We start from the raw sequence: 12,735 nt of genomic DNA, 5'->3' as shown, positions 1-12,735 counted from the left end.
GGGGCGCCCCATCTGCCCTGGCACGGCACGGCTGCCCCTGGTGCCAAGGTTGCTCTTGCCCCTCCTAATATTGATTTTGACTCTTAGCAAGCATTCTTTGCCATTCCTGGCAATTGCGGAGAAATTGGGGGGGGGGTGAATCTGAGGGTACTAAATGTTTAAATCGCTTCTGTATAGGTATCCCCAGGTCAGTGACTTTGGCGGTGCTGCAGAGGGTGACAGACCCACTTTTTAATTTTTCCAGTGCCTGCACCCTCCCCTCCCCCAGGCTTTGGGTTATTTTCATTGGCTCCCTCTTGCAAGAAATTCATTCTCCAAGCCCAAGAGGCCCTCCAGTCATAAACAGACACTTTATTGGTATATTTAGAAAAGTAGAGCTATAAGAGGAACCGAACCCCCTTGCAACCCAGAAGCAATAGAAAGTAGTAATGTGTACTTCTTAGATACACCAGACATTTGCTGAAGAATTCAAGAAATACAAAATAAGGCCACGATGGAAGATGGAAGAATAGGCATAGCGGGATGAGAAATTAGTTGTCTTCAGAACTACTTTCTCACCTCTAGTCTCTTGCTCCAATAGCTTCCCTCCTGGCACAGGAGGTATGTAAATAGTATCAAAGGAGAGTGGGCTCTTGGTGGAAATGTGCAATGTGTGTTCCTGGGTCTGGCTTAGGAAGTCACAGTACAAGGTAAAATCCAAGAAGAGGAAGCCAAAGTTTTTCTGACGCAGTAAAGTTTAAGGATGGGTAGGAAAAGGGGTTGAGGTGGACCTTCAGGTGTAGATGGCTCCATTTCATGGTTTCATGGGACTACATGAACATGGACACGGTGCCAGGCATTGCTGAGCACACCTCGCAAGTTCCAGATGGGAGCCACAGTGTCTGGCTGCACGTTGTAGCTGTCATCCACAGCTTTACAAATGATGGTCAATTCCTTTTGTCCAGGTGGCACATGGGCTTGCAGCTGCCATAATCGCCAGGCCCAGGCCTTCCTGGGGCGCTGTTCCTCTTCATCTAGCTCAGCTTCCTGCCACGTTAGTCCCCCATCCAAAGACACATCCACCCGAATCACAGCCCTACCACCACCACTCCATGCATAGCCCTTGATAGTCACTTCTCCTGACTCTATAGTCTCCCCGTCCTGAGGCTGTGTGATGGCTGACTGGATAGGTAGTTCCTGAATAGATGGAGCTGAATCAAAGTCCACAGTGTTCCAATCCACAGATGGAGAGAAGCCTTTGTAATCTCGCCGTTGCCAGTGACTATAACTTTCCTCTGACTCCACACTTACTCTGCCTAGCCATTTGACATTGCGGGCACCTACCACACCAGGAACCACCACCCGTACAGGGAAGCCATGGTCACGAGGCAGAGGCTGCCCATTCATCTCATATGCCAAGAGGACCTCAGCCTCAGGATCCATGGCCCGAGCCAGAGGGATGGATGCTCCATAGGCAGTGCCAGTGGGGTCTGAGTCCAGTCCCTCAAAACAGACATGGGCCTCAGTTTCACAGCGTTGGTGACCAGCCTGGGCTAAAACATCACAGAGCCGTGCCCCAGCCCAGCGTGCAGTGCTGATGGCCCCTGTCCTCCACTCCAGACCTTTTACTTCCTTGACCTGAGTCATCTCAGAACGCCGGTTGCCGGCACACTGCACAGTGACAGTGATCTCATGTTTAGGAAACTTATACAATTCATTCAGGGACAGGGACAGCGACTGACCTCCAGGTGCCCCTACTACATGCAAGCGATAGGTATCTGGGTCCAGGTTAGGTACAGGCAGATGGTTCCGGGTGAAGAAGATGGGGTTGGGTGTGATGTAGGTTTCTGTAAGCAGCTCAGGGGGAGGCTCTGCATTAAAGGGGCGCTGGCTGTTAATCTTCAGGGCTGGGTGGCGCACAGGATCATTAGCATAAGGGTCAGAGGTCTCCAAGGTGGGGTACATGTTATCTTCAGGGTTCAGTTCCCCAATCTTGTACTGAGCCAATAATTCACGCACATGAGACTGATTATGAACTGCATAGAGGGCCCAGAAGGGTTCTAGGGGACCACCAGCTGCTAACATCAGTTTTGATGGTCCTCCTGGGTGTAGGCCCACAAATTCTGTGACATCAAAGACCTCAGAACCTAGGGTTACCCAGATTCCAGTCTCAGGGTTGTTGTGGGAACTCACATCCTCCTTAGTGTACATATGTGGTGATTCCTGAGCAGCCTGCAGGCAGGGAAGAGGGAAAGTGAAAAGGAACAGAGTATGAAATCACTCTAGGTCATTGTGAACCCACCCACAGTTTTAGTCACTGGGAAATGAAAGGAACAAACAGTGCCATCATGGGCAAGAACATGAATCACAGTCTGGGTTGTCTGGGGAACTCACTACAAGGAAGCCCCTTCTCCACTTACCCTACACCGATGGTCATGATATGCCAACACTGTACCGAGGCCTAGCAGGGTCCCCATGACTCTCCATCGCCCAGAGCTTGAATTATCATTGGAGAAGGTGAGGCTGGAGTGCTGGGGCGTATATGAATCATTTGTGGAGCATGCTTGAATACAGAGCCTTGAGGAAGTTGACTTAAGTCTGGAAGAAAGAGTTCTTAGTTGCACATAAAGTCCCACAAAAGCACCAGTGAAGGTCTGGGGCCTGTCTCTCCCAACTGGTCATTGATTCCTTCAGTTGGAATTTAGTTTCTTCCAGGATGGGTGGGACCAGTGAAATATGACTTTCCCTATTCTTCTCTGAACTATCTTATCTATCAGATAAGATAAATATCTGACAGATAACTAACAGCCATATAATTATCTGGCATTACCTGGGATGTAGGCTGGGAGACAAGTACTGGGATGGGATGTCCTACCTGACAGACTGCCGAAGTCCCATGACCACAGTTCTCTGCAGCAGCAGCAGCATTGTGGAAGACCTGTATGTAGGAGGAAGAGTCTGAGTTTCAAAACAGGAAAACTCCTGTGAGGGGACATTAGGGAGACCTGAGATGAGGGTTCCAAATGGGTTCTTAGAGTGAACTGGAAGCACTTCAAAGATAGATTGTGCTGATGAGGTAGAAGGGAATAGGGTAGGGGCAGAAAGGAACAGAAGCTTCTAGAAAGAACAGTGCCTTAGGCCAAAGGCCTAAAGGACAGGTGCCAAACATCAACTGTCCAGTTTGACAATTTTTAAAAAATATCATTTTTATTTTATGTGTATGCGTGTATTGCCTGCATGTAGGTAAGTGTACCCATGTTGCACAATGCCGGCGGAGGACAGAAGAGGCTGTCAGATCCCCTGGAACTGGAGTTACAGAGTTGTTAGCTGCCATGTGGGTGCTGGGATTTGAACCCAGGTCTTCTGCAAGAACAGTCAATGTTCTTAACTGCTGAGCCATCTCTCCAGCCCTTGTTTTGCTTTTTTAAAAAAATGCTGTTGGGGATTGAATCCTAGGCCAGGAGAATCTTTGGCAAGTGTTCTACCACTGAGCTACACTCCCAGGTCCCGTTTTCAATTATTTCTAAAGTCAGACTGATGAAAACAAGGACAAACACTACAAAAGGTAGTGACAGCAGATGGGGGTAAAGAGGCACAGATCCTGGGGGCAGACTGCCTTGGGTTTGTAAAACCAGGCTGTCATTAACCAGCTTCCTAAGCAAGATAGCAAACCTTTCAGAACTTATGTCCTCATCTCTGAAATAACATCTACCTAGAAGTGATATGAAGAGTAAACAAGTAATAAATTGTATTTAATTGTTCCTTTTGTTCCCTCCACCCCCAAAAATAAATTGACCCCAGCTGGGAACTGAACCCCAATTATTGTCTCCACCCTAACCTTGTGTATGCCATTCTAGTGATCTCAGCAAATTGAGGAGTCAATGGCCTGGGTGTCAGGGGATGGGCTGGAGAAGGAAGTTAATTTTTGTGCTCTCTGTCCGGCAGCAGTTTCTTCCTCACAGTCCAGTGCCTCTGAGAAGAGCCCTGACCCAGGGAGTCAAAGTTGGGGGGAGTAAGAATCGTCCCAGCTGCTGAGATGCCACGAGTGCGGCTGTTAGGATGGGGAGACAGGGAGATGGAAATAGTCTATACTTTACTCCTGGGTTGGGGGATCCTCACTCTCTGCCATCTCCAAGTTCGGTAGCTTGGAGTAGACTAGAGTCCCACGTTTGGGAGGGGTGGCCTTCTGCTGCAATACAGAGAGAAACCCCACACCTCGATGCAGGTTCCCTGTACTCCACAGCGCTTTATGTAGGATAGTTTTGTCCAGAACTCAGGCAGAACAGCAGGCACAAGACGGCCTGGTAGCAACATCCCGTGACCCCAAGAACACCCGGGCATCAGAGATGGAGGTACCAGTCCTTTGTTATACCCAAGGCCCAGGCGCCCAACCGCTGCCTTCCCTTCTCGCCCTCCCTGCCGCAGCCCCCTTACCTGGCTGGGTGTCCGCAGCTGAGCAATTTGAGCAATTTTACCCGCTGGGCTCGAAGTACTAGGCAAGGCCGGGGCGGGGCTGGCAGCATGTGACGTGAGCAGCTTAGGAAGCCTCAGCCCCTCACCCAGTGCAGCCATTGGCCCCTCCATGGCGGCAGCTGCAGTGACCGACAGGGGAGGCGGGGCACCACCAGCGCCCCCCCCTTCCCCCGGCGGGACAGCGGCTGTTATAGCCGGGAAGGTAGGACCCTCACAGATGTCCGGAACCCAAGCAGTGGGAGCTGACGACGCCCCGAGGTGGATGGCAGAAGCGAGTTCCCGGAGGAGGCCTCCAGATCCGGGCGGCACCAAGTCTCAGCTGTTATTTGACAAGCGCCTATGTTGCAACTACAGTAGTCCTGCTTGTCTTTTAGGGAAAGCAAGGTCAGTCATCCCGTTCTCTTATACCCAGGAATGGCAGCAGAAACGACACCTAAATAGTTGCTCCAGATTTGGAGAGTCCTTGGATTAGCTGAATTTCTAAAATGTGGAACCAACAACGCTGAAAACTGTCTTTTAAAGTTTGCATAGATTAAAAAAATCCACTTAAAAAGAGCAACAGGTTTAACATTCAAAGGTGTGAATATATGGTTTTGTGTATTAAAGTGAGGGGTACTAATATAATAAATTACTCTTTACTGTTTTTGTGGAACTGAAATTTTGTCAAATTTAATCCCTGTACCAGGAGCAAACATATTTATAGACTGCCCTCTAGAGATCAGAAGTTGAGTTACAATCTTACTAATTTGGAAGATTTTTCTTCCCTTTTAGTCAAGCAGAACTTCTGGCAGGAATCAGTGACCCTGAGGTAAGAAATGTACTAAGAAGGAAAGGGGAAATAATGAAAAGTTGATTTGGGCTTTAAAGTTTTTGGAAACGGAAAGGTTTCCAACCTGAGTGTTGTCCTCCCTAACAATTGTTAAAAACAAAAATGGGTTGGAGAGATGGCTCATGGGTTAAGAGCACTGGCTGCTCTTGCATAAGATCTGGGCTTGGTTAGCACCAACATGACAGCTAACAACTGTCAGTAACTCTAGTTTCAGGGGGATCTGACACCCTCTTCTAACCTCCAAGGGCACTGCGGCATGAGTGCTCTTACATACATGCAGGCACTACATTCATACACTAATAAAAATATTTAAAAAAATAATAACAAAAAACCCCAGAAAGGTTTGGCTGGGTATTATGGCACACTCCTATACTCCCATCATTTGGGAGGCTGAAGCAGGAGATTCTGAAGTTTGAGGGCAGCCTGAGCTATATTCCCAAGACCCTGTCAAATAAGCACCTGGAATGACTTCTTCCCACATCTACTAATGCCACACATATACTTTTTATTGAGGCAGCATTTCATGTAGCCTAGGCTGGTCTCAAACTTGGTATATACCCCAGGATGACCCTGGACTCTTGATCCTCTAGCCTCAACTCCCAAATGCTGGGATAATAGGTGTGCACCATCATACCCAGCTTAAACTTCAGTATTTCTTCATTTTACAGATGAAAAAAGTGAGGCAGACAATACTAATTTGATCAAGGCCCACAACTAGTGAATTAGAAGAAATGGAACTGGAAAGCTAGGACTGCCTGACACCAAACCTTTAAAATTCTTTGATTTTAAACTCTTGCACCATACCTAATCTTTTCTGTGTTCATTCCTCTTCAGCCCCCTTTAGACTGTGATGGACTGAAGACTTCAAGTACAGTAGAAAGTAAAAAACAAATCTGGGGGAAAATTTCCTTTTGCAGTAGAAACCACAGGATCGAAGTTAATTCAATCAATTTCCCCCCTCCCTCCCTCCCTAGAAATGAGGTCTTGCTAAATGTAAATTGTTCAGGCTGCCTTCATATTCAAACTATTCCAGCTTCAGCCTAAGTAGCTGAAATCACAGGCAAGCCCCCACCCCACACCCAAATGCTTTGTCTTTCTTTTTTCTTTTTAATCTTTAGGTTATGGATCCCTTCAGAAACTAATATATGAATGGGCCTTAAGAAAATGCACATAAAACTTTGAATATTGCTTCAAATAATTAAGATATACCTCTTTTCAGTCTTGATGGTCAAGAGATCCACAGATCATACCCCACCACACAAAAAGAACAGTGTCAGATTTGATAGCCATCTTTGAGCAGGGGTGATTACATAATAAAAGGGCTATTTTCCTAATTAGATCCTTCTATTGTTCAAGAAAAGATTAGAGAATAATGAGGTGCCAAGATACAAGAGAATGTGTGTCTGAGAGTCCATAAGACTCTGCTGGGTGCCCTTTCTTACAAGTTTCTAGTGTTGGATAGACAAATGGCAAAAACAAAGTGACACTCCAATGCACTTTTCTTTTTTTCCTTTTTTACTTACATTAAATACATCGGTAAATCAGCAGTTGCAGTCTGTTACCATGATTGTTATGTTGGAAGGAAAGGGAAAGAAAGGCAAATGCTTTCTTAGAAACAAACAAAAAAAAAAAAAAAAAAAAAAAAAGGGAAAAAAGCTGACCCCCCCCCAGTTGATCAGAAGGGAAAAAAAAAAAAAGATCTGGGAAATTAAAACACAAAAACAAAAACGCACATAAATCCTTCAAGCCTAACGGAGCTCAAAGGAAGGCAGAAGTGCTGGTAGGAGTAGAGGGAAGGCAGCAGATAGGCCCAGAAACTAAGGCCAATTCTGTTCCTAAGAAAGGAAGGAAGGGGAGAAGCCTAGGGAAATGGTTTCCCAGCCCCAAGGTAATCAAACATCTTCACTTCTGTTCCTTGAATAAAACTGTACAGAGACAAGAATTTCACTTCTAAGAGACTTAGACACCCACCCTAGATTTTCCACTTGTAAAAAGGATGCACCTGGGTGCTTTGGAGGACTAATGGGTTCTAGGAAAGTAAAGTTAGAAATGTTTGTTTCAGGGCCCTGGGTACTAAGGCTGCCCCTGGAAAATGAAGAGAATTGAGGCCTAAGTGGAAGAACTTGTCAAGTCCTTGAGAATCTCAGCTTCATGGATTTCTCAGCTGCTCTGGGACAGAAGGTAGTCTGTAAGCCAAAGGGGCATAAAGGTTCTAATTCTAGGCTACTGTGGTCAGTTTTTATTTCTGAAAAATTTCCCCAAACTCTGGCTAAAATCAAAAGAACTGAGTTTTCTCTTGCACTGATAGTTTCCCACGGACATCCTAAAACACTTGTGGGATGTGAAGAGGCCAGACATTTAGAAGGACCAAGGTCCTCTGATGCTGTGGGCAACTGTGAGGCACCTTCAGTTCTAGCTACACCTGTCCATAGGAACAGATGTTTAGAGTGGGACACAAGTAAGCCTCTGTGGTACTAACCTCTAGTGGTACATGGATTAAACACCAGAGAGACGATATGGGGGGATGAAGATGGAAGAACTAAACTCAAGATACAAAAGAGAAAAGAAAAAGGGCCTAATAGGAAACAGGAGACAGAATAGACTATACAGTGAAGAAGGCTATACCTATTTACAGGAAAGTAGAAAAGACATGGTAAGATACAGCAAATTGAATGTGAACCCTGGGAAAAGATAGAAAGATCCTCCTTTTTGCCTGACCTCTCTTTACTCTAGTACCTTGGCCCATGCTATTCTGAAGCCATTCCCCAGTCACTCAAGACAAAGCTATACTCAAGAGCTAGGCTGGCAAGAACAGAGGTTATGAATCAGTCAGAGGAAGCTCGCAGTGGAAAGGGGGCTTGAGTAGCTGCCACCGTTACTGTTTTCTGTAGTGCCTCCCCAAACCTCATACATCTCAGATTCCATTTAATTAAAAAGAAGGTTGTAGGATATGCAAATAATCAAAACCCCCATAAAACAAGTATCCTGACTCAACTACCATCAATTAAAGTGCAAACTGCAGGGGGATGGTGTCTGGGGTAGAGGCCATCACAAGGCCAGGGTAGGGGAATGCCTATGTATAAATTAGAGAATGGTATCAGAAACTGGTACCTGCTCCAACGAGATCACAGCTGAGTCAAAGGTACAGGCAACCAGTGAAGATTCTTTGGAGGACTCTCGGGTCCAACCCCACTGTAGTGGGAGAAGCTACCTAAGGGGATGAGGAAGGGAAAACTGGGCCTTGGAAGAGTTCTAGAGCCAAAAATGACTCTGCACCTCTACCTCTATTCAGTTAGCTAATACAGCTCCCACATGGTGCCTGAGAGCTTGCTTCCCTATTCTCACTTCTACCAAGGAACACCCTCCACAAGTCCAACTCATGGATACTGCAGTGTTTCAAATATGAGAAATTTCTACCAGGTAAACAAAACAAAAAAGAAAATGTTTCCTTACTCCCTCCTGCTCTGAGCCTTACTCTGCCCCCAGGGCCCTTAATGTAACCAAACTAGAAACCTCCCTTCTCAGTTCCTGGCTTCACCATCTTCATCATCCTGGGAAAAGGAAAACAGGATCAAGAACAGGGATTGATCAAAAGAAGAAAAGGCAGGAGACAAAAGTCTTTTCTGAAAAAAGAGAAAGAACACAGGAAGAAGTAAAGATAAGTAATCACTGTCTTGCACCTATAATACAAAGTGAAGAAAGTTTGTTTTGGAAGTTAAATCCTGGGGGATTTGACCCCAAACCCAGGAATAGGGCATAGGAGGCCAGTGGCAACAGCTGCCTGGTGTTGGTTGCTGAAGCGTTAAAAAGTGCCATGACGGAGCTGCCAGGAGGCAGCCCTTGGGAGCCAGAGCTCAGTGTGCTGTTACCGTAGGGGTTGTGTGCTGAGGGATAGGGATGGAGGTTATTTCTTAGCTCTCGTGCTAACTCCATACTTGTCTGCTGTTAGCCACCCCCTCAGTTGCTACAACACTGGCTCTTGTTCTGCTGGGACTGCTCGTGGAGATCCACACCCCGGCTTCGTCCTGCTGCACCCCCCAGATTCTGGGGTTCATTCTTTGGCAACTTCTTTGCTAAAGATAAAAAAAGGAAACAAAGTACGGTAGATTTTACTCATATACACACACAAACTCCAGAAACAGACTACTGGGACTAAAAGAATGATCTGAAAGGACAAGGGTTGCAAATTACACTAAATACAAGGGAGCTGGAGACAGACACTTTTGTTTGAGATTTTTTGAGTGCTAAGGACTGAACCCACAAAGTTATATACCTCAGACCCTGGTTTCTCTCACTCTGTAGTCCAGGATGGCCTCAAACTCTTAATTCTCTGGTTTCTGTCTCCCAGATGCTAGGATTACAGATGTGCTCCACTATACCGTTTTTACTTTTAGGTTTTTTGTTAGCTTTCTTGTTTTTGAAACAGGGTCTCACTATGTAGCCCTGGCTGGCTTGAAACTCACTATGTAGACCAGGCTGGCCTTGATCTCACTGAGATCCACCTGCCCCTGCCTCCCAAATGTTATGATTACAGGCTTGTGTCACTAGGCATAGCTATTTTTTTTATTTTTGAAGTGAGGTCTCATGTACTCTAGGCTGATCTCAAACTTGCTATGTAGCTGAGGATGACCTTGAACTCTTGATCCTCTTGCCTCCATTTCTCAGGTCCTGAGATTATAGGACTATGCCACCAATACCTGGCTTAAAAAAATTTTTTTTTTAAATTATTTTTGTGTATATATGTGTATAAATTCACCTGTGTCATGCAACGCACAGGGAGGTCAGAAAAGGGCATCAGATCCCCTGGAACTGAAGTTATGGACAATTGTTAGCCATCATGTTGGTGCTGGAATCAAACCCAGGTCCTCTGTAAGAGCAGCTGGTGTTCTTAACCACTGAGCTATTTCTCCAGTCACCAGCTTTAAAAATTTTTGTATAAGGTCTTCATAAAGTGCCTAGGCTGCTTTCTCCCTCAAGCCCTGCTCACCATTGGTGAGATTATCTGTGTGTACTACTACCATGCCAGGCTGAAAGGTTTTTTTTTTGTTTGAGACAACTCTCTTTTTGAGACAGGGTCTCCCTGTAGCCCCAGCTGTCCTGGAACTCACTATGTAGACCAGGGTGGCCTTGAACTCACAGAGATCCACCTGCCTCTGCCTCCTGAGTGCTGGGATTAAAGGCATGCATCACCAGCCCGGCGAGACAACTCTTATAATATTGGCTGGCCTAGTACTCACTATGTATTCCAAATTATCCTCAGACTTGTGACAATCCCAAGTGCTGCATTACAAGCAAGACTACCAAGCCCAGCATGAAGCTAAGGCCTTTTATTGTTTTGTTTTTTAAAAATATTTTATTATTTTTATTTTATGTATATAAGTGTTATGCCTGCATGTAGGTAAGCACACCCATGTTGTGCAATGCTCGTAGAAGACAGAAGAGGCTGTTGGATCCCCCAGTACTGGAGTTATGGACAGTTGTTAGCTGCCATGTGGGTGCTGGGATTCAAACCCGAGTCTTCTGCAAGAACAACCAGTGTTCTTAACCACTGAGCTGTCTCTAGCCCTGTTGGTTCTTTCTTTGCAGTGTTGAAGAATAAGACCCTTGTAACTTTCTAGGCAAGTACTATACCACTGATTATATCCCCAGCTCCATACCTAATATTATAAAAGCAGACACTTCCACCTGTCCTTGATTTAGGTTAATGATTATTTTACCTTATAGACAAGAGAGGAAGATCTCAGACTGCTTTGACCTTACCTATTGCCAGGAAGAGATCATTTACGTTCATAGCTGTCTTGGCTGAAGTCTCCATAAATAATAAGCTGTTGTCATCTGCATATGCCTGAGCCTCCTAAAAGGGATGAGAGAATTAAGTATTGTTTATTTACTCCCATGTAGCACTCTAGAACTAGGCAATATTCTATGTTTTCTCCTCTCAATGACATTTGTGCCAGTTTGTAGTCTGGCACAAACCCATACTTTGGTGATGACTCCCTAAACATGAACTATGTCCACTATAACCAACAAAGAGATGTCAGGAATTTGTGTGTGCATACCTATTCATTTGTTTGTGCTACTGTGTGCGTGTGGAGGCCAGAGATTGAACTGAGTTATCTTCAATTGGTCTTTTTGAAACAGGGTCTCCCTGTAGCCTCAGCTGTCCTAGAATTCACTATGTAGACCAGGCTGGCCTTGAACTCACAGAGCTCTGCCTGCCTCTGCCTCCCGAGTGCTGGGATTAAAGGCATGAGCCACCACACCCAGACTCCACATTTATGTTCTATTTTTGTTTTTCCAGACAGGGTCTGCCTCACTGTATAGCCCTCACTGGCCTGGAAATCCCTATGTAAACCAAGTTGGCCTCAAACTCACAGAAATCTACCTGCCTCTACCTCCCAAGTGCTATGATTAAAGGCATGCACCACCACATCTGACTTTTTTTTTTAAACTATGCTTTTATGTATATGTATGTGTGCTTATATGAGTTTATGTGCAGGAGCCCATGGAGGCCAGAAGGCATTGGATCTTTTGGAACTGGAGTTACAGATGGTTTTAAGCTACTATGTGGGTGCTGGGAACTGAACCCAGAACCTGGGTCCTCTGTAAGAGCATTAAGTACTCTTAACTGCTGAGTCATCTCTCCAGTCCCTCCACATTAGTTTTTTAATTTAATGTTTGTGTTTGTGCAGAGGCCCATGTGCCATGGTATGATGATAGAGGTCAGAATTGGTTCTCTCCTTCTGCCTTTATGTGGGTTCCAGAGATTGAAATCAGGTCCCAATCTTATATGGCCAGCACCTTTACCTGCCAAGACATCTTGCTGGCCTCCACTTAAATTTCTATTTATTTATTTATTTATTTATTTGTGTGTGTGTGTGTGTGTGTGTGTGTGTGTGTGTGTTGAGACAAGGTCTCCCTGTAGCCCCAGCTAGCCTGGAACTTGCTACATAGACCATACTGGCCTCCATCTCACGGAGATCCATCTCCTTCTACCTCCTGAGTGCTGAGATTAAAAGTGTGAAGCATCACCCGGGGGTGGTGGCTCATGCCTTTAATCCCAGCACTTGGGAGGCAGAGGCAGGCGGATCTTTGTGAGTTCGAGGCCAGCCTGGTCTACATAGTGAGTTCCAGGACAGCTGGGGCTACAAGGAGACCCTGTCTCAAAAAGACAAAAAAAACAAAAACAAAAACAAAAAAACCCGAAAGTATGAAGCATCATGCCTGGCCCCGAAATTGGAAAAAAAAAAAAAAAAAAATTGAGTGTTTTGCTTATATGTATGTAAGTGTACCACATGTGTGTAAATATGCCAAGGCCTAAAGAGGGCATTGGATCTCCTGGAACTGGAGTTACTGATGGTTGATAGTTACCATGTGTGGTGCTGGTGGGACCTCTAGAAGAGTAGCTAGTGCTCTTAACCACGGAGCCATCTCTCCAGCCCCACTTTTCTTTT

At 45.5% G+C, this 12,735-nt stretch overlaps 2 protein-coding genes across 2 annotated transcripts in view; both read right to left on the bottom strand.

Annotated features, from left to right (window-relative positions):
* Nucleotides 1-326: 326 nt before the first annotated feature.
* Nucleotides 327-5,395, bottom strand: Suox (sulfite oxidase). The gene is made up of 4 exons (XM_008848691.3): nucleotides 4,414-5,395; nucleotides 2,855-2,917; nucleotides 2,400-2,577; nucleotides 327-2,211 (listed from the first exon to the last, which is right to left on the bottom strand). Exons 1-4 carry the CDS (start codon nucleotides 4,500-4,502, stop codon nucleotides 802-804), a joined length of 1,740 nt encoding a protein of 579 aa, XP_008846913.1. The 5' UTR covers nucleotides 4,503-5,395; the 3' UTR covers nucleotides 327-801.
* Nucleotides 5,396-7,113: 1,718 nt separating this feature from the next.
* Nucleotides 7,114-12,735, bottom strand: part of Rab5b (RAB5B, member RAS oncogene family) — a 29,754-nt gene continuing 24,132 nt past the window's right edge. Inside the window, exons 5-6 of the mRNA XM_008848690.3 lie at nucleotides 11,042-11,135; nucleotides 7,114-9,354 (exon numbers count right to left, since the gene is read on the bottom strand). Coding sequence (XP_008846912.1) covers nucleotides 9,239-9,354; nucleotides 11,042-11,135 — 210 coding nt within the window. The 3' untranslated portion in view covers nucleotides 7,114-9,238. The remainder of the gene's footprint in view (nucleotides 9,355-11,041; nucleotides 11,136-12,735) is intronic.

Source organism: Nannospalax galili, unplaced genomic scaffold (assembly GCF_000622305.1).
Source record: "Nannospalax galili isolate Female #2095 unplaced genomic scaffold, S.galili_v1.0 scaffold2124, whole genome shotgun sequence".
Classification (NCBI taxonomy): Eukaryota; Metazoa; Chordata; class Mammalia; order Rodentia; family Spalacidae; genus Nannospalax; species Nannospalax galili.
This window is presented reverse-complemented; position numbering and strand designations above follow the sequence as displayed.